The 22,264-nt window shown below is 43.1% G+C and overlaps 1 protein-coding gene across 1 annotated transcript in view; it reads right to left on the reverse strand.

The window, feature by feature from the left end:
* Positions 1-22,264, reverse strand: part of LOC137439216 (uncharacterized) — a 340,252-nt gene that overhangs the window by 23,520 nt on the left and 294,468 nt on the right. The window contains exon 6 of the mRNA XM_068134947.2: positions 1,868-2,125. Within this exon, the coding sequence (XP_067991048.2) occupies positions 1,868-2,125 (258 nt within the window). The remainder of the gene's footprint in view (positions 1-1,867; positions 2,126-22,264) is intronic.

The raw sequence follows: 22,264 nt of genomic DNA on the forward strand, positions 1-22,264 counted from the left end.
AGAAAGCACGAATTCCAGTGCAGAGAGTAGATTCCTGTGAGCGCCAACGTTTGAAGTTGTATGATGCCTACAAACTGGTAAAGAAAAATAGAACCAAGACATTCGAAAACTATAGAGTGAAGGAGCAGATGTTCAAAGATGATCTTCAATCCTTCTTTGATATCTCACCAAATGATGCGCTTGAGAAAATGACGAATGAAGAAGACAAAGCATTCCTTGTCATGCAGGGTGAGGATCCCTCAAGTTCACGTATGGGATCTGTGGACAACACTCTGGCAGTGAAGGAGAACAGAAAGCGTATCAGGCTTGAGAATGAAGATAAAAGAGAGAAGAAACATGCTGGTGAGACTCTAACAGCAATGCAATCTGTTCCATCAACATCGGCTGTGGTTGATGATGATGATGAGTCTGAGATTGAAAGCTCCGATTCAGGGGACAATGAATTCAAACTCCAAAGTCCATCTTCTGCCAAACAGGCGAAAAAGGCTCTCATCAAGGTGATCACTCCAGCACTCGTGGCAACTTTGGACAGAGTAAACCTCTCAGATCGGCATGCTATGTTTGTGGCCAGTGCTTTTGCACAATCTCTTGGTCATACCATTGAAGACAAGTGCAAGCCAACAATAATAAATAATTTGAGTAATTGAAAATAGATAATTATCTATGAATTGATGTATGATGCTAAAAATTCTGCGTCTTATTATTCATTAAGATTTGTCAACATTTTGAGCAACCTCTAAATATTGTCCAATCAAGCTCAAATTTTCACCACAAACTACTTTCTTCAATAGGAATAGGGGCAGGCTTGTGGAGAAATGAAAATCAAATCTTCAAATTTATGGACCAGCCTAATATACATCCCCCTCCGTTCTTTTGTTCGTTTTTTTTCTCCAATTTTCTTACTTATATGTGGGCACAGGGTAGGTAGGGGCAGCATTTTCCTCCGCGTTTTAATCCAGGGTGTGCAATCCCACCATATTTTAATAGGTGATGCGGTAGGTTTGAATATGCTTATTCCCAACTCCAAGCACAAATTTGAGAAGCAATCAAAATGTAGCGCATGGAGTGTGTGCTTCGTTGTCTGCTGTCCTGGCATTCAAAATTAGCCACACGCTCCATGGGCCGGATAGGGATCACAGTAAGTGTGCTTTGCTCACACTGCCGGCACATTATCATGCGTGCGAGGAAGTCCTCTCAAATGCTTTTACGCACGCTATCTGGAGGAGACATCAAACAAAAACATTTTGCATCGAGTCGTTTTTGTCCAAACAACAGCATGATGCATCTTATCAATCTGCAACTTGTTCCAAAAAAAATGTCATAAGAACAACTGCAAGGCCTTGGACAGTTTAATTTCAAGCAGCTGAAAAATCCAGACGCCAAGGTCATGGTGACTCTGCGGTTATTGGGGTTATAGATTGTCGTGATGGATGAAGACGCTTCACTTAGAGAATGACCATGGTCAGGCCCACTTGCCGGCAACCTGACTGGTAATGCAAGTTAAAGAGTTTGCGTGGCTGTGACGAAGCCGACACACAAAACCTTAGTGACATTTTTAGATGTGAAGCAAATGTAAGAGATACAAGAATAATTAACATCCCGCATTGCCTCTGTGGCAAGGGTTGGCGTCAGGAAGGGCATCCGGCCATAAAACATTGCTTCAAAAAGGGGACCAAAAAACAACAACAACCATGGTTCCCGAAAAAGGCCAACCCCCGCTTTGCGGGGAAAAATGGCCTCTAAAGGTGGTTATATTGCCTCTGTGGATGGTAAGAGAGTGTTGGTGTGATGGATTGGAGCTTCAATTTGTCAACGTTTCTGGGTGAGTGGTGCAGCAGGAAGGTGTAATGAAAGAGGTGCTTTTTACCTGCCCAGGTCGAGAAAGCGAAGTGTTCATCTGAACAGAGAGGTTGAAAATTTTCCACGTTCCTCCAACCAAGCTGGCCGCCCCAGCGTTGGCCTTCTGCGTTCCGCCTTTGCCATCCTGCTCGCTCGTGGGCTCGGGGCTTAGGTGGAGCTGAAGGGAGGCGACAGGCCGAGGTAGGAGGCTCCGAAGCGCGGTCCGATCAGTGCCGACCGTAAGCACCCGTTCGCCAAGAATGGCATCAGAAAAAGGTGAAAGCACCTGGGGAAAAGCACGCACTGCAGCTAAGACACCAGGTGACCAACCTGAGAATTGTATTAAGCCAAGAAAGCCACTTGGTTTACAAGTCGTATGACCAGCTGCCTTTACAAAGACACACTACTTGGTAGAACATAAGCAGCTAAGGTTCCCTGAACGCATAAAAGCAGTTGTGGCAGAATAAGTCGGGCCGCAAATTGTCTTAGCGAATATGCATTGGGTTTTTCAAAAGGAAGGACAACCCACCACCATCACCACCTCATCCCATGCTTTGATTTACTTCAAGTTTACATCATTGTGTAGTTGTTAGCTCTCACTTGTGTGAGGCTCTATAGGGCGCACTGCTTGTCTCACCTTCGGTGCTACATTGGTGCTGACCAGTCTTTATGGATTTGCTGCTCGGGTGCGGTGTGGCCTGCACTCAACTGCGCAGAGACCACACTGGGATCGCAGAGAGACCAGGCTGTCTACCATGTTTTCTTCTTTTCCCCTCTGTTCTTATGTAAGCAATGAGCATCGACAGCTCCTCGCGTTGCTTCCATACAACAAGCATAGCAGAAAAATCTTCAAACAAACGTTAACCTCAATAACGCATTCTTGAGGTCCTGTCCATGCAAATAAACGTTCCGGGTCTTTCGGCACTAACTGGAGATGAAGGAAAAAGCCATTTGTTTTCCCCACTTTCAATTGGAACACAATCGGAGCGGATGTGAGGATATTTGCTACAACAGTGAAGTGGAGGAGGTGCCCGCTGAAAAGACATTTGAACAATTCCACGGAACGTGGCGATAATTGGACAAGAGCTATGATTACGCCTTAATTCTGTGATCAGAACACAATATGGACAGGTATACACTAGTTCTTGGGCACACCAAGCTCACCAAAAGGTCAGTACGGTAGAGCTAAGCATGTAACAAAAGCACACGATGGGAAGTGCATGGTAATGAGAAGCAGCTGTTTTGCTTCAGGACAGATTCCCACCGCTGACACCAAAAAAAAAAAAGGACACAATTTTTTATTTTGCTTGGTTTCGGGATTGGATTTGTAAAGGCCAATATGCCCAAAGGACAATTCCGAGGCTGGTATTCAGAATTACCATTTGCAATGTGCGTTGGTATGGCAGCGAACGCCGCACTGTGTTAAAGGCAGCGCTGCTCACTGTGGCACGACCGTAAACCATCCACATCATCATCCTCGTCGTCATTATTCCGCAAAAGTCAATGGGTTCACCTGTTTTAGCACCAAATTCAAACTCGTGACATTACCAAACGAACTAATGTTTGCTTCCATTCATCGAACGCAATTGCTCGTTTGCTGAGATTTCTCTTCTGTTCATTTAATTCTTTCTTTTTTTTGCTCTTTTATGTACAAGTCTCCAAGTGCTCAGTTGATCTCCTGCCATTCAAGGTCGTTATGTTAGAGAGCTGCAATGGCTCTCAAGACCGGACTAGGTCAAGTTGCTCAAGAATGAGTTAAATGAGCTGTATATTTTCTACTCGAAAAAACAATTTCAGAGGAGGTCAACATGCTCCTCCGAAGAGGTAGCAAAGCCTGGCCACACAATGACTGTGATTACGAAACGAGTGTAAACATGAAAGTGAGTGACAGTACAGGGTACTGCAGCAGGATAGCCCCCTTGGTTGTGTCCTCAGCCGACGGACACTGGACCTCGGAGCACATCGACCTTTGAAATGAGGCATCGAGCTGGCTGTTCAGTCTGCAAAGATGTGGACAACCATGATGCAGAGCACCTTGTTCAATAGTAGGCCTTTACGGGCGTGTAGACCCATGCTGATAGATTGTCTTCATGGAGGACGGGAAGTAAAATATATGTGTGTGAGGTATAACTTTATAAACATGATGTACATGGAAAGTGTTTAAAGAAGTGAATTGATAAATTAAGTCGATAGATAAATCGATGAATTTAGGGAAGTGGATATGGCACCGGCACTGCGGGTCACACCTCCGCTTACTGCATCCAGACTCCCTTCGATCAATGGTTATTGAATTACACCGAAACGCTACACAAATGTAGAACTTTTACTCTCATCAGGCACACTTTGATACTTGCCAAGGAATGCAACTTTTTTGGTTTATCCCACATACATACTATCGCGTGTACGGCTCCTCCCCAAAACCGCAAGTGATCAAAGATGGGAACCGCACACGCTGTGAGTTAATGCCCCGAGGATAGCCGGCTTAAAGCTAAAATTGGACGATGCACCACCCGAACTGTGCAGTGGTGTGACAAGCCCCATATTCTAGTGTCTGTCTAAACACGTGCAAATAGCCCCAAAAAGGTATTACCCGACAGCATTGATTCCAGAGGTTTTCAATGAACCAAATCGGTAAACATGGGAGAGATGGTGAGAGAGATGGTGGAAACAGGAACAACTAGAACGGCACTCAGTCGAGAGCATACCTACGCCTGGTGAACATTTTACGTTTTCTATCCCACTGATAGGCCGGGTCAGGATTCCGACCTGAACCAAAATCGAATCGACTTGTTCTCGTCACCGAACCAAACTCCACCAAGTTCAGTCATTACTCGTCCATAACTTTTTAAAATATCATGTTATATATCGGTTTTAGCCCAATCTCTCAATGGGGAGGAATCACATAAAAATTAAATAACTCTTGTCGACGAATCCATATTCAGATCTTCACCAAAATCGAAGCGATTAGTCCTTTTCATACACACAACCTGTCCACCAAGTTTCGTCTAAATCCGTCCACAACTCTTTTTTAGATATCCTGCTATGTATCGTTTTTGGTCCTATCTCCGAATGGTGAAGAATCACTTAAAAAAATTCAAGCAGCCGTATCCGGATCTTCACCAAAATCTAATCATTTAGTCCTTGTCACATACGCTACCTCTCTGATAAATTTAGTCCGATTCCGTTTTCAACTTTTTGAGATATCCTGTTCACAGACAGACAAATGGACAGACAGACAGGGGTGATTGGTGGCGGAGGTAATTAATAATTTGACAATGCATAAAACAGACAGCACATAAATCCCAGACAAAAGACACAACTAATAAACACAATACTTAGAATGAACCTAACCCCTGGCTAAGGGCCCACACGAGAGAGAGAGAGAGCGAGAGAGAGCGAGCGAGAGCGAGAGCAAGAGCAAGAGCAAGAGCAAGAGCGAGAGCGAGACAGAGACAGAGACAGAGACAGAGAGAGAGAGAGAGAGAGAGAGAGAGAGAGAGAGAGAGAGAGAGAGACAGAGAATGGCCGCCGAGCCCCCTTTTTCACTCCCCCAGCCCGTCTTCGCCATACTCATGGCATCGCCGTCGGTGCCTGGTGGCGTGGTCCAGTGGTGTGCCACACTTGTGCAGGTATACAGTCTTGATTAATTGCCGACTCCAATCCTGACAAAATTAGCACCACCATTGCCAAAATCAGCATGGGCCAGTGGCGCTGCCATGCTCACCGTCACTCATGGATGGCAATGCTGGAACATCAGCCCCCACTTGATGAACGCCAGAGGGTCGGAGCTTCTTCCTTTCCTCCACTCCCCCACTCTACACACCACGTGGTGTGCGGGAGTGGGGATATATTGTAATACAACATACGCTTTGATCCACAGGCCGGCCACATTGATGTCGAGGACACCCGAAGCATCTCCCTTTCACACGGCTCCCATTCCTTTAGACTAGGACAGCATGAGACAATCATACCATAACCTGGCTAAAATTCCTCAGCCTATCTATTGAGCTGGGTCAAACCAGACAACTCTAACTTATCACTAGCACATCACCCGTAGGGTGATTGCGTCACTCCCCTATAGACACATGTACACACGCATGCACACACACCTGTAACCAATTACATTTTTACTGTGACGAAACTTGCTCATGCAATTCTGACAACTTTTCAACCCCCACCCCACACCCACCACAAAAAGCCTCAACCTCCCCCTCCCAGCTTTATCCCATCATTGCTCTACCCCCTTCCCTCAGCCCCTATTCCTCAACCTTCCCATCCCACTCTTAAGGCAGTGATTGCCTCCCCACTTCAAGCCCACAACCCCGTTCCCACCACAACAACTCAACCCCCCTCCCCACCGAAAGTCCTCCACCCACCCAGACCCCTCCAAAGCCTCAACCTTCCCTTTCCTCAATCCTCTCCCCACCTCACTCTCCTCCCACTCATAAAAAGCAAATAGGTATTCGCACATTGAAACAGCGGACTATTTAATGCTTTCCGCTCCCTTATCATGCTCTCACCGACTTCACAGAAACCCGTTATTGTCACCTGTCCAACTTACAATTTTAAGGCAAAATAGTTGGAAATGATAGCAAGGACCTGCACAGCCTCTGCAATAAGAGCACTACTTGAGAGAATGCCACATATTTATTTGGGCGGTGTATAAACAACAGAACGCTAACTCGATCACTGATGTCGATCTTCACAAGGCCTGTGATACCTTTCGGTTCAAAATACTTTAAATTGTCGCTTTGGTCATTTCACAATGGAGTGAAAACTTTTAGGCAGGGCATGGCGATTGTTTGTGATTATGACAGCTCCGAAGATATATTTGGCTTCGCATCACAGTGAGCACCAACATGGCTCTTGTCGTATGCAAATTGTGGGTGGATTCAGGTGAACCGTCCAACCAATGGGTGGAACTCGCATGCAAGCATGCACAGCTCCTTTTATAGGATAGATACACACTTAATACAGGTGGTCCAAAAGTCATATTACGATGCGAAACACAGTGCTAAAGCCTTAAAGTAACTTCAGAGCGCCCCGCTCCCCACCGTACCTTAAAAACATGCTTATTTTAAAAAGGTGGTTTGCAACCCACTCTTGCTTATTAAGCAACTAAGGAAAAAAACAAGTACAGATACATTCAAAGTACACCACCCCCATGCCAAATAAATAAATATCCTACAGCGCGGCATTGCCGGGGCGCCTCTGGCGCCCGGCAATACCGCAGTGCAGCTCCTCTACGCTGCATTGGGAGGGAGAGGTGTACACTAATTGATTGATTAATTGTATAATTAAAATCAATACAAGATTATCACTAAATATTTTCTTAATCAATTGGCTAATAGCATAACTAAACCACTAGTGCTTCATCCAAAGATATATCTTTTTCGAAATTTAATTAAAGAAGTCATTAATAAAAAATTAAATAATTAATTGATTAATCAATAAATAATTAATCGATTAATCAATAAATAATTAATCGATTAAATGATTAATCAATAAATCAAAAATAAACCACCACCATTTCATCAGAATCTGTAACTGAAATGTTTTTTTTTTTAGTAATTAATCGAATAATTAAATAATTAATCGATTAATTGATTAATCAATAAATCAAAAATATCCTTGATAGCCACATCACTTGGTCACTCATGTCCAAATATTAGCTTCCGAGCTCAAAAGGTGCCTGAGTTATTGGCCAAAGGAGAAAGAAAATAAATAAATGATTAATAAAATGAAAATAAATAAATAATAATCATTAAAAAATTAAATTATTAATCAATTCGGTCATAGAACACATAAACCACCACCATTTCATCAGAATCTGTTACTTAGAAAGAAAAATTTTTTTAGTCATTAATCGAATAATTAAATAATTAATCGATTAATTGATTAATTAATAAATCAAAAATAGCCTTTGCAGCCAAATCACCTGGTCATTGGCATGTCCAAATATCAGCTTCCTAACTCAAAAGGTGCTTAGGTAATGGTCAGAAGAGAAAGGAAATTTGATTAATTATATAAATACTTAATTAATCACTAATAATTAAATAACTCCTCAATTAATTGATTAATCAAAAAACAAAAAATACCGTTTTTTGACAAAGGACTTGCTCACTATTGTGCCGAAATTTCAGCTTCCTAGCTCAAAGGATGGCTGAGATATCGCCCGGACAAACAAACAAACAAACAAACCAAGAAAACAAACAAGCAAGAAAACAAGAAAACAAACAAACAACCAGAGTGAAAACTGAGTACTCCCTTTCAGCGTGCGTCACTGCCGAGCCCCCTTGGGTGCCCAGCAATGACGATTTGCAATGCCTCGAGATGGCATAGGAAAGGTGCGGTGTACAAAAAGTACAGATACATTCAAAGTACACCACCCCCATGCCAAATAAATAAATATCCTCCAGTGCGGCATTGCCGGGGAGCCTTCGGCTTGGAAATGATAGCAAGATACGGAGATATCTGCGGAGCTGCCTTCGGCGCCCGGCGATGCCGCCGTGCAGCTCATAGGGACTGTATTGGGAGGGAGAGGTGTCCAATAATTATTGATTGATTAATTGCAAAATTAAAATAAATAAATATTGATCGTAAAATATTTTCTGAATCAATTGGCTAATAGCATACCTAAACCACCCGTGCATCATCCTAAGCTGTAACATTTTGAAAATTAATTAAATAAGTAATTGATTAATCAATAAGTAATTAATCTATTCATTGATTAATCAATAACACAAAATATTCTTTATAGCCACATCACTTGGTCACTGTTGTGTCCAAATATCAGCTTCCTAGCTCAAAAGGTGCCTGAGATATTGCCCAGATGAGAAAGAAAATAAATAAATAATTAATAATGAAAATAATGAAATAATAATCGTAAAATAATTAAATAATTAATTGGCTAATAGAATACCTAAACCACCACTGTTTCATCCGCATCTGTAACTTCATTTTAAAAAAAATTAACTCATTAATCGAATAAATAAATAATGAATCAATCAATTGATTAATCAAAAAATCAAAAATAGCCTTAACAGCCAAATCACTTGGTCATTGCCGTGTCCAAATATCAGCTTTCTAGCTGATATTGGTGTGCTGTCTGTCACAAAGGAAATAAATAAGTACTTAATTAAGCGATAATAATTAAATAACTAATCAATTAATTGATTAATCAAAAAACAAAACATACCGTTTTTGCCAAAGGACTTGCTCACTATTGTGCCGAAATTTCAGCTTCCTAGCTCAAAGCACGGTTGAGATATCACCCGGACAAACAACAAACAAACAAGAAAACAACCGGAGTGAAAACTGAGCACTCCCTTTCAGCGTGCGTCATTGCCGGGCCCCCTTTGGTGCCGGGCAATGACGTTATGCAGCATCCGGAGAAGGAATGCAATGGAGAAATCGAATAAAATGATCAAATGAAACAAAGGCAGATACAATTATATCCACAACAACTATTGACATTGATAAATGTACATCATTGACAAAAAAACCAAAACAACTAGAACGGCACTCAGTAGAGAGCAAACCTCCGCCTGGTTGGCCCTATCTCCCAATGATGAAGAATCACTTTAAAAATTCTACTTGCTGGATCCGGATCCAGATCTTCACCGAAATTGAATCGATTCTTCCTTGTCACACACACACACACACACACACACACACACACACACACACACACACACACACACACACACACACACACACACACACACACACACAACATGCCCAACAAGTTTCGTCCAAATCCATCTCTAATTTTTTGAGATATCCTTCTATGTATCGGTTTTATCCCGATCTCCCAATGGTGAAGAATCACTTAAAAAATTAAATAATTCTCATATCCGAATCCATATTCAGATCTTCACCAAAATCGAATCTCTTTGCTCTTGTCAGACACCCAACCGGTCCACCAAGTTTCGTCGAAATCCGTACACAACTTTTTGAGATATTTTGTTCACAAACAAACGGACAAACAGACAGGGGTGAAAACATAACCTGCATCCACCTTTGGTGGCGGAGGTAAGAAGCAGTTCACATGCAGCATATGCTTTGTGAGGCAATTCACTTTTAAAAGGCAATCTGTCCAAGTGACGGTGTTAACCAGAATTACAAAATAACATTGAATGCAATGCAACGAAATTACCGTGATAAATGGGATTCACCAAGTATCTTGGAATTGCATTGTGTTGGTTGCCACGACTCATTTCACGGCAAATTAAAACTGGAGCCCTAATCCGCATCCCCCCGAAAAATGTCCCATTAACATGGCCCGAAATTAGTTCCACTGAATATTATATTTATAATGATGGCGGAGAGATTGCTGGTGAGAAGAAGGGTCCATTTTGTTTGGAGTGATACATGCTGACGCCATTAGCCTTGTTACAATGCATCAAATTACAGTTAGCCTTGACATGAATGTGGTGTTATCCATTAAACGCATCAACATTAACCCCTACATACAATAATGGAGGCAACCGCTATTATCCTTGTTTGGGTAAAATGGCTGCAAAGTGCGTCGCAATTAGCGTTATCTTCATTAGCTTGATTATATAGAGAGAAAAATGTTATTAACCTAGCCGAGTACACCGACACGTGACCATTCTTCCAATGACACCTGACAACCCCAACGAACCGCTCAACTGCGTCCTTGCCCGTGCTATCAATTTCATTACAGATACATCTTTCGTGCCACAAAAGAACAAAATGAGCCAACTTCAAATCCCTTCGGTGTTGGACTGTGGACAAAGAAAAACAAATCATTGTCAGATGCTACTGTGTGTTGACATGATGTTCCAGTACATAAGGATGGATTTCAACAACAACAACTCTCATTTCAAAGCTAAACACTGTTAAACTTTACTCCAAGAATGGCTTTTAGGAGTACCTTGGGGACACAGAGCATGCCTTGGAGACAGGTGCCAGGAAGAAGGAAGTCTCTTATAATGTTCTGGCAAAGGACTTTGTGTACAGGTCAATTACCATTGTTGAAAGCGTGCTCCATTGTTCAACAATTACCTTTGTTGAAAGCGTGCTCCATTATTCAACAATTACCTTTGTTGAAAGCATGCTATATTGTTCAACAATTACCTTTGTTGAAAGCGTGCTCTATTGTTCAAAAATTACCTTTGTTGAAAGCGTGCTCTATTGTTCAACAATTACCATTGTTGAAAGCGTGCTCTATTGTTCAACAATTACCATTGTTGAAAGCGTGCTCTATTGTTCAACAATTACCATTGTTGAAAGCGTGCTCTATTGTTCAACAATTACCTTTGTTGAAAGCGTGCTCTATTGTTCAAAAATTACCTTTGTTGAAAGCGTGCTCTATTATTCAACAATTACCATTGTTGAAAGCGTGTTCTATTGTTCAACAATTACCATTGTTGAAAGCGTGCTCTATTGTTCAACAATTACCATTGTTGAAAGCGTGTTCTATTGTTCAACAATTACCATTATTGAAAGTGTGCTCTATTGTTCAACAATTACCTTTGTTGAAAGCGTGCTCTATTGTTCAACAATTACCATTGTTCAAAGCGTGCTCTATTGTTCAACAATTACCTTTGTTGAAAGCGTGCTCTATTGTTCAACAATTACCATTGTTGAAAGCATGCTCTATTGTTCAACAATTACCTTTGTTGAAAGCGTGCTCTATTGTTCAACAATTACCTTTGTTGAAAGCATGCTCTATTGTTCAACAATTACCATTGTTGAAAGCATGCTCTATTGTTCAACAATTACCTTTGTTGAAAGCGTGCTCTATTGTTCAACAATTACCTTTGTTGAAAGCGTGCTCTATTGTTCAACAATTACCTTTGTTGAAAGCATGCTCTATTGTTCAACAATGTTAATTGTATTTATTTAAATTGTAAACCTCAAAACATAGTTCTCTTAGCTAAAGCAATTGACTCGTTTTTTGACTGCATGGATCATCAGCTGGACACCGTTCTTCCTCGCGGTTTTGATCCTTTCAGCCCAGGACCTCTCCAAACGGCGGGTCCACAACCTCGATCATGGATCCACATCAATAGATGGTACATCAGGAGATCCACAACCTCGATCATGGATCCACATGAATAGATGGTACATCAGTACGTCCACAACCTCAATCATAGATCCACATCAATAGATGGTACATCAGTAGGTCCACAACCTCAATCATGGATCCACATCAATAGATGGTACATCAGTAGGTCCACAACCTCAATCATGGATCCACATCAATAGATGGTACATCAGTAGATCCACAAATCGATCATGGATCCACATCAATAGATGGTACATCAGTAGGTCCACAACCTCGATCATGGATCCACATCAATAGATGGTACATCAGTAGGTCCACAACCTCGATCATGGATCCACATCAATAGATGGTACATCAGTAGATCCACAACCTCGATCATGGATCCACATCAATAGATGGTACATCAGTAGGTCCACAACCTCGATCATGGATCCACATCGATAGATTGTAAATCAGTAGATCCACAACCTCAGTTGCGTCCAGGCAGTCAGTCAACCCATCAATGCAACATCATTTATTCCAACTTTACTCGCAATAGGATTTGATGTGTTATCATATATTTATAACTTTCCTTTCACGCTCCATAATATGATGATACATTAAATCATGTACATCTTACCTTAAACATACCATATCTATCAACCAGCATGACCACCCCACCTACCTCTGGATCAAACTGTATTTCGAATGTTCAAAATGTCACCTATAACGGTTTTAGACAGACACACACACACACACACACACACACACACACACACACACACACACACACACACACACACACACACACACACACACACACACACACACACACACACACACGTTCACAAATTCAGCTCTGCTGCTCTCATTTATCCTCTGTCTGCTCTCTTGAGCCTGCACGCCATCTTAGGTCACCTCCCATCTGCTAGGAGGACAACCAACGTCACTCCAGGATACAAGAAGAGTGCAAAAATAGATCCGCGACGTTACATAACTTCCAATTAAAAGCCAAGTCATGGAACCAATCATCACAGCTGACATTAAATCGTTCCTTTTCTCAAATGACCTGATCTGACCAACAGTTAACATTCTGTCACGGCCACTTAACTTTGCATATGCTGCTGCTTCTCTCTCAAAAATGGATGAAGGCCCTGCATTTCAAACAAGAAGTCAGGGCTGTCTCTAGACGTATAGTATCTCAGGGAGTTCTTGGAGTCTGGCACCCCGCTATGCTTGCAAAGCTTTCTGTCTGTGGAATACAATGCCACTTTCATTCTTCTCCTGCTCATTTTCTCCAGCCACACTGAAAGCACATAGCTCTCAATGGAATGCTGTTTCATCCCCTCCCAGTGGAGGATGTAATGTGCCCAAGGCAGCATTTTGGGCCACATCCTGTTGCTTGGATACATTATTGACCTCTCCAATGTTCCAGCTTCCCTCTGCTGATTTGGAAAAGATCCCATGATACTTGATCACATCAAATATTTCTTTCAATCCAGAAATGTCCGACAATCTAACCCCGTCTCCCAAGAAGAATTGTCAAAGAAATCCAACTACGTATTTGAACATTTTTTTTCAAACGGTTCCACATTCTCCTTTGACTTCCTCGCCTTACTCAGAAGTCAGCAAGCTTCATTCCCATCCATAAGAAGGGTGCAAAACTAGAACCTACGAACTATACGCCAATTCGTTTCCTTCCAATTACAAGCAAAGTGATGGAATCCATCACTGCTTCTTTTATGATGGGAGGGATTCCATTACTTTTTTATGATGACGGAAGGCTGGCTGTTCTCTTATTAAGGGTGATCAGTATTGGCACCATTGAATTTGGGTAACGTTCGTGATTTTTCCATGATGTACACAGGTGGTTCTTAGAAATTTACTCCGAAGAACAGAGAAGAACTAGAAGGGCACTTAGCCTGGTCGACCATATCACTCAATGGTGAAGAATCACTTAAAAAATTATACTAGCTGGATCCGGATCTGGATCTTCACCAAAATTTAATCGATTCTTCCTTGTCACACAAACAACCTGCCCAACAAGTTTAGTCCAAATCCGTCCATAACTTTTTGAGATATCCTCCTATGTATCGTTTTTGGCCCTATCTCCCAATGGCGAAGAATCACCTAAACATTATCGTAGCCGGATCCGAATCTTCACCAAAATCTAATAATTTCGTCCTTGTAACATACGCTACATCTCTGCCAAATTTCGTCCGAATCCATCCACAACTTTTTGAGATATTTTGTTCACAAACGGACAAACAGAGGTGAAAACATAACCTCCATTCACCTTCGGTGGCGGAGGTAACAAAGAACAGAGAAGCAGGAGTTTCAAAGGCGGATGAACAATGTTCGAGTACGAGGGAACTGCTGCCATTAGGACCAGAAGTAGTGGAGGTGTCAAGAGAGGTCAGGAACTTCCCTACATTGTCAAGATGGAAGTTCCCATGCCCAGTCGGGAGACATCTTTTTAATGAGGAGATTATGGATGCCACTTTTCAAAGAGAATGGGATGTGCTCCACTCCTGACATGAGCGATGACCATAATGACTGCATCCTTCAAGAATGAAGACATATATGCGGAACGTATTCCAGAGATGCACTTGATCTGCCAGCAAGTTATGTAGATGGTGAAATGCTTGCGAGTTTGGACCTCGTTTGGCCCTGTTGCCAAAGTCTGGTCCATCTTAGGATGAAAACTGACTGGCTATGTGCTTTTTGTAGACAATACGGACTTCCATCAGTGGGTTTGTCTTTCCAGGAGGAAATAGCAAGCTTGTCTGTGGCAAATACCTCATTGCATAATTTATTGTACCATAACTAATTTATTTATTTATTGGAGCATGGAATGAAGGTATTGGAAAGGGTGTTGGAGAGGAGGATAAGGAAGAAGGTGAAGATCGACGAAATGCAGTTTGGATTTATGCCAGGAAGAGGAACGACAGACGCGCTCTTTATTGTGAGGCAGTTGCAGGAGAAGTACATGGAGAAGAGGAAGAAGTTGTTTCTTGGGTTTGTTGATCTGGAGAAAGCATTAAATAGGGTTCCACGCAGAGTATTGACCTGGGCATTGAGGAAGTTAGGAGTGGAGGAATGGTTGATCAGAGTAGTGATGGCAATGTACAAAAGAGCGCGCACAGCTGTAAGGACGAAGGACGGGAACAGTGGTGAGTTTGAGGTGAAGGTGGGAGTGCATCAGGGGTCGGTACTAAGTCCACTACTATTCGTAGCTGTGATGGACGTGCTGGCTCAGAACGTAAAGGAGGGTTTACCGTGGGAGTTGTTGTATGCAGATGATCTAGTGTTGATTGCGGAAAGTATGGATGGACTGAAGGAAAAGATGAACAAGTGGAAGGAATGTATGGAGACAAAAGGTCTGAAGGTGAATATCGGAAAGACGAAGGTAATGGCAAGTGGTAAAGCATGTGGTGAGGTGGGAAGAACTCGGAAGTGGCCATATGCTGATTGTGCTGTGTGCAGGAAGGGTGTCGGAGTGAACTCCATTCAATGTACAATGTGCGCTGAGTGGGTTCATCAAAAATGTAGTGGTCTGAGAGCGTCATTAACCAGTGTGGCAGCTACATTAAAATGTAAGGTGTGCACAGAGGGAGCTGCAGATGGAGGAAATGTTGAGTTGGATCTTGGAGACGGCGTGAAGCTGGAAGGTGTGAAAACATTTTGCTACCTCGGAGACATGCTGAATGGAGAAGGTGGATCAGACTCGGCAATGGTTGCTCGAGTGAGATGTGCATGGAAGAAGTTTCGGGAACTGAGTGGCGTGCTGATGAGGAGGGGAGTGTCGTTGAAGCTGAAGGGAAAGGTGTACGCTGCATGTGTGAGAAGTGTTATGATTTATGGGAGCGAGACATGGGTAGTGAACGTAGAGCAGCAACGAAGGCTGGAAAGGGTGGAAATGCGAATGGTTCGGTGGATGTGCGGAGTGTCGTTGAGAGAGAGGAAGACAAATGATGAATTGCGAAAGATGATGGGAATAGAGCCTGTGATTGATGCAGTGAAGAGGAACAGGTTGAGATGGTTTGGTCATGTGTTGAGGAAGGATGAAAGTGACTGGTTGAGAAGAGTGATGGAAATGAATTTAGAAGGAAGTAGAGGACGGGGAAGACCGAGAAAGACTTGGCTAAAGATGGTGGAAGAAGAAATGCGGGCAAGGGGGTTAACAAGGAGAGATGCAGAAAATAGGGCAAAATGAAGAAGATTGTCATGGGGACCGCAAGGCTATCCCCCGCTCTAGCAGGGAAAATGGCCTTAAAATGCATGTTGTGTTGTTGTTGTATAATTTATTGTACCAGCAACGAGATATTCAGCAGGATAACTAGAATCATGAATACATCAAAAGATGGAGGAGAGAGAAAGAAGTTTGTTGAGAAACGAGTCCGAGACACTATCTATGTCTGGAGAAGACAAAATAGTGGAACAGAAGAGACAGTAGACTGAAGGCCAGACTAATGTTGCCCGGTATACTTGGATACACAAATTACTCGGGGTTACTCACTGGAATAATTTTGCTGTCGAGTCGCAAAATTGAGATTTTGGAATTTTTAATGAACACTTTGCAAAACAAAGTCAACGTCACACTGTGGTAACTTTACAAAGCCAAATAGTTGAAAAATATACAAAAATAGCAAAAAGACAAAAGTAGACAAAAGACAAAAAACAAAACAAAAAAAAACGTGGTAGCCAAAAGTGTCGATGGCCTGAAACAAGGGAAGGAAGCACAATCCTCAGGTCAAAACCAACCTTCCCCAGCACACTTATCAGGCACCGCTTCCCGGCACACCAATCATCACAGGAGGGAGGGAAACTTTGATAAACTCCCAAAACACGTGTCGTTTCCTGAATCAAACTGACACTAATCTCCTCCGGAGATCTCCCCCTGGAACACTGCAAAAAATATGCACTCAGCCGCCGAATCCAAAACCATCCGATATTATGTACAACATTTCGGCAAACATGTCCTCAATAAAAGACTACTCCGTACTAACTTTATACATCCTCACGTCTTTTGACGAATAATACGTGTATATTTACCGATGGGATGGCCCCAAATGAGCCTCACATACAAGCTCCTCACAAAAAACATGGCCGCCGTCCACTCCGGTCTCAAACGTCACGCGCACTCAGCCCACGAAATTTCCACTCCCAATGCGTGTGGCCAACCCTAACTCCCACGAGACTGTTACCTTCCGGTGCGTATTTACGTTTTACCACCCGGTTAGATGAAAGACGAACATCCCTGGTGTTGGCCTAGCGGTTAGGGTGCCGGCTTGGGATCCTAGGATCCTGGGTTTGAATCCCGATCGATCGCTGAATTAACGCCAGGGGGGTTGACTCAGCCTGTCATCCTTCCGAGGTCGGCAAATTGAGTACCAGCTTGCTTGGATGAATGATCCCGGTGTGTACCACGGTTTAGAATAGGTATCCCTGCGCATCGTAAGAGGCGACCAAGGGTTGGCGTCAGGAAGGGCATCCGGCCATAAAAAACATTGCCTCAAACAGGGAACCATGATTGTCATGGGGCCCGCAAGGCTAACCCCCGCTTTAGCGGGGAAAATGGCCTTAAAACGATCATTCATTCATTCATTCATTCATTCACCCGGTTACACTAATCTGCCTGATTAAGTAAGCTGCAAGACATCGCAGCCCCTTGATGTAACCCTGAAAAACCACCAGGAAGACAGAAAATTTCGAGATTTTATGATCTGAGAAGGTAAAGGGAGCATGAAGAGGAAAAAGGAGAAAAGTTTGAAGGAAAGATGAACATGATCAAATCAAGCACAGAGTGCAGCTGGTTGAAGGAATACAGTTTGAAAATTCAGTGGATAAGTTGAGGCCACAAGTGTCACATTAGATCTTTCCTGCAATACGTGGACAGTGGTGCATCGAGTAGTTCCAGACGAGCTAAATTGGTGACAGTTGAAGTCAATGCAGATAAGAAAGAGCGAGAGAGGGTTGGGATGGGAGGATATAAGGGTTGTTGTCATTAGTCATGCAACTTCGAGTTTACCAGAAGTGCATTAATTTCATCACTTTGAGAGAGTCTTTGAACTCTATTCCATGGAAGCCCGATTATGAGAATAAAAAGTTACTCAGTTACTTTTGGATTCACTCCATATGTTAAGAAGGAATGTATAGCTGGAATAACTCAGCATGTATGGTGGAAAGACTTTACAGGTTCAGGAACAGGTGAACTTCAATTATATATATTTCTATATATACGCAAATAGGTATGCCAGGACAGTACTTGTTTTAATTATTTAATTTTGAAAAAGAACACAAAGACAAAGTAAAATCATATCATGAGTAAAATCATATGTGGTGATTTCAATTGTCACCATGCCAGTTGGCTGGGTGTGGGTACCTCTCTCACCAGCCATGGCTCCTCAGCAAAGGACTTCTGCGACTCACTGGGACTGACACAATCTGTCAATTTCCCGACCCGGATGTCAGTCAACAGAGCATCTTCTCTTCTGGACTTGGTTATGACTAACTTCCCTGAAAATGTCTGCTGCCTTTCTTCTGCTCCAATCGGATCATCTGATCATGTGCTTGTTAAAGTGGACATCTCTCTGACCATTCTCAGGGAGCCTGCTCAGCGTCGACGAGTCTGGCATTTCACTCAGGCCAACTGGCACGGTCTTCAAGCAGCCATCAATCATCTGGACTGGTCTCCCATCTCTACCACCTCTGACATCAACTCATCCTGGGAATTCTTCCAAAGTAAATTGCTCTCTCTCATGCACAGATTTATCCCATCTCGTCTTCAGTTGTCATACCCTTCCTCCCGTCCATGGTACACGGAATCTTGTGGTGAGGCTGTTGCCCAGAAACAACTTGCCTTCGTCTCCTGGAAAGCAAATCCAACGGAAGGAAATCTCATTTCCTTTCACAAAGCCCGAAACAAGTGTGTGTCCCCCCTCAGGAGAGCCAGGAAACAATATCTCTCCGTTCTCAAGCCCGAACTCTCTTATCTGTCTCCCTCTTCCAAATCCTGGTGGCGTCTGGTCAAATCTGTTTCTTTCTGGTGTTTGTTCCCCCTCCATCCCCTCCCTTACCTCAAACGGCTACACAGCTGACTCCGCACGTGAAAAAGCTGAATGCCTCAACTCTGTGTTTGCCTCTAAATCTTGTGTCCCAAACCCATCCCTCTCTCTGTACCCACCATACCCAGTCGTACCCAGCTGCTCCTGGACTCCGTGTCCTTTCCTCCTGACAAGGTGGAAAAGTTTCTGTCAACCCTCGACTCTGATTCTGCAACTGGACCTGACGGCATCAGCCCACGGGTCCTAAAATCCTGTTCTTCCGCTCTTAAACTCCCTCTCTCTGTTCTCTTCACCCTCTCTTTTGCTCAAGGTCAACTGCCATCTGCTTGGAAATCAGCCAACATCACCGCTTTGAACAAAAAAGGTGCAAAAACAGATCCTAGCAACTACAGACCAATCAGCCTTCTCCAAATTATCAGCAAAGTCATGGAATCCATCATTGCTTCGGATATGAAATCTTTCCTCTTCTCCAATGGCTTGATCTCTGATCATCAATCTGGTTTCAGACCAGGTCACTCTACTCTGGACATGCTGTTTCTGCTGTCTCAACAATGACTGGAGGTCCTCAATGCCAAACAGGACATTAGAGCTGTCTCCCTCGACATATCACATGCCTTCGATACGGTCTGGCACCCCGCTCTGCTCACCAAACTCTCCTCCTTTGGTATCCATGGAAATCTCCACGCATGGCTGGCGGACTTCCTCTCTAGTCGTAGTCAACGCGTGGCCCTGAATGGGTTTCTCTCATCTCCTCTTCCTGTTCAGGCTGGAGTTCCCCAAGGCAGTGTTCTGGGCCCTGTGCTTTTTCTGGTCTTCATCAATGATCTCTCTGACTCTCTTGAAAATCCTCTCTATCTCTTTGCTGATGACTCCACTCTCTGCTGCTCCATTCCTCATCCCTCAGATCGGCAGTCTGCAGCCTCCTCACTCTCTGCAGACCTGGACAAAATCACAGACTGGGCAAACAAGTGGAACATGTCTTTCAATCCTGACAAATCTCACACTCTTACGATGTCTCTCCGAAAAGACCGACTGGACAACCCTCCCATCCACTTTCTGAATAATCCTCTCCAAGAAGTTCTGTTACTCAAGATTTTGGGTCTCACTATCTGCCATGATATTTCCTGGGAAAACCATATTTCCAAGCTGGCCTCCAAAGCCAGTCGCCGACTGGGCATCCTCCGTCGTGCGAAGTCCTTCCTTGGCACACCTGAGCTCCTCACCACATACAAAGCTTTCATCCACAGCTCAATGGAGTACAGCTCTTCCCTCTGGGCTGGTGCTCGTGCCTCACACCTAGCTCGTCTTCACGCTGTTGAAACCAAAGCGTTCAGAATCATTGGAATCTCCCGCGATGACGCTATCTCCGAGAGCCTTTCACTTAATCACCGCAGGCAGGTTGGTCGTCTTTCCGTCTTCTACCGACTCCTCTCCGGCCTGGCTCCCCCAGCTCTCTCTGGGCTCTGTCCCCCAAATATTCCTGCAGGTCGCACAAGATCTGCCTGCAACCCTCTTATGGTTAAACTGCCAAAATCAAGACTCTCTGCTCACCTTCACTCCTCTTTTCTCCCGCCTCTGGACAAACTCCCTCACTCTCTTCAATCCCACTCCTCCCTCCAGGTCTTTAAAACGGCTGTTCACCACCATCTCTTATCTTCCCCAATCCAAAACCTTGATCTTTTCTACCCCTGCTAATTTCACCCCAAATCCACTTTTTTGAGGTGACTTTTGACTTCTTTCCTGGAAGTCCTTGGTGTCCTTGCGTTTTATACCTATCCTGCCTCCCCCCAGGCCCTCTCCCTCCAAAAACATCTCCCGATGTCCCTGCTCTCAAATGTTGTTTGTGTGCTTCCTCCCCTTCTCTCCCCATCTTGTCAACCGCTCACCTTTTTATATACTCTGTTTGCTTGTTTGTTTGATTTGTTTGTTTGATAAATGTTAGCTCTTTCACGAGCCTCGACTCTGTATACAAAAAAAGAAAAAAGAAATTACGAATTAATGCAGCTCTGTAATTTGTTTGTGAATTTTCAATGCATTTTGTAGATGCTATCAACAACTAGAAGGGCAATCGGTAGAGCGCAAACCTCCGCTGGGCCGAACAGTTAATGTTTGTAGCCACTGATAGGCCGGATCTGGATACGGACATGAATCAAAATCCAACCGGCTTGTTCTCGTCACCTAACCACCCCATTCACCAAGTTTTGTCATAATCTGTCCACAACGTTTTGAAATATCATGCTATGTATCATTTTTAGCGACATCTCTTAATGGTGAAGAATCACTTCAGAAATTCAAATTTCTCGTATCCGGATCCCAATCTTCACCAAAATCGAATCAATTAATCTTTGTCATAAACCCAACATGTTCACAAAATTTGTCCAAATCCGTACTTCCACAGATTGTTTTAGATATCTTGTTCACAGACAGACAGATAAACAAGAAAGGACATCAGGCCCGACAGGTATGATGAAAATCGAGAGAATCAACAACTGATTGATGAATCGATTGATTGTGTAATTAAAATAAATAAATAAAAATCGTTACATAATTAATTTCTTAATCAATTGGCTAATAGCATACCTAAACAACCACTGTTTCATTTGAATCTGAAATTTTGAAAATCAAGTAGTTAATCGAATAATCAATTAATTGATCGATTAATTGATTCATCAATAAATCAAAAATATCCTTTACAGCCAAGTCACTTGGTCACTGTTGTGTCCAAATATCAGCTTCTTAGCTCAAAAGGTGCCTGAGATATTTCCTAGATGAGAGCGAAAATAAATAAGTACTTAATAAATCAATAATAATTAAATAATTAATCAATTCATGGCTTGCGGATTTCCTCAGACTCATGGCTTGCGGATTTCCTCTCTGGTCGTAGGCAACGTGTGGCCCTGAATGGATTTCTCTCATCTTCCCTTCCTCTTCTGGCTGGAGTTCCCCAAGGTAGTGTTCTGGGCCCTGTGCTATTTCTGGTCTTCATCAATGATCTCTCCGATGCTCTGGAAAATCCTCTCTATCTCTTTGCTGATGACTCCACTATCTGCCGCTCCATTCCTCATCCCTCAGATCGGCAGTCTGCAGCCTCCTCACTCTCTGCAGACCTGGACAAAATCACAGACTGGTCAAACAATTGGTACATGTCTTTCAATCCTGACAAATCTCACACTCTTACAATGTCTCTCCGAAAGGACCGACTGGACAACCCTCCCATCTACTTTCTCAACAATCCTCTCCAAGAAGTTCTGTCGCTCAAGCTTTTGGGTCTCACTATCTGCCATGATCTTTCTTGGGAAAACCACATTTCCAAGCTGGCCTCCAAAGCCAGTCGCCGACTGGG

The sequence above is a fragment of the Myxine glutinosa genome, chromosome 14 (assembly GCF_964187855.1).
Source record: "Myxine glutinosa chromosome 14, kmMyxGlut1.1, whole genome shotgun sequence".
Classification (NCBI taxonomy): Eukaryota; Metazoa; Chordata; class Myxini; order Myxiniformes; family Myxinidae; genus Myxine; species Myxine glutinosa.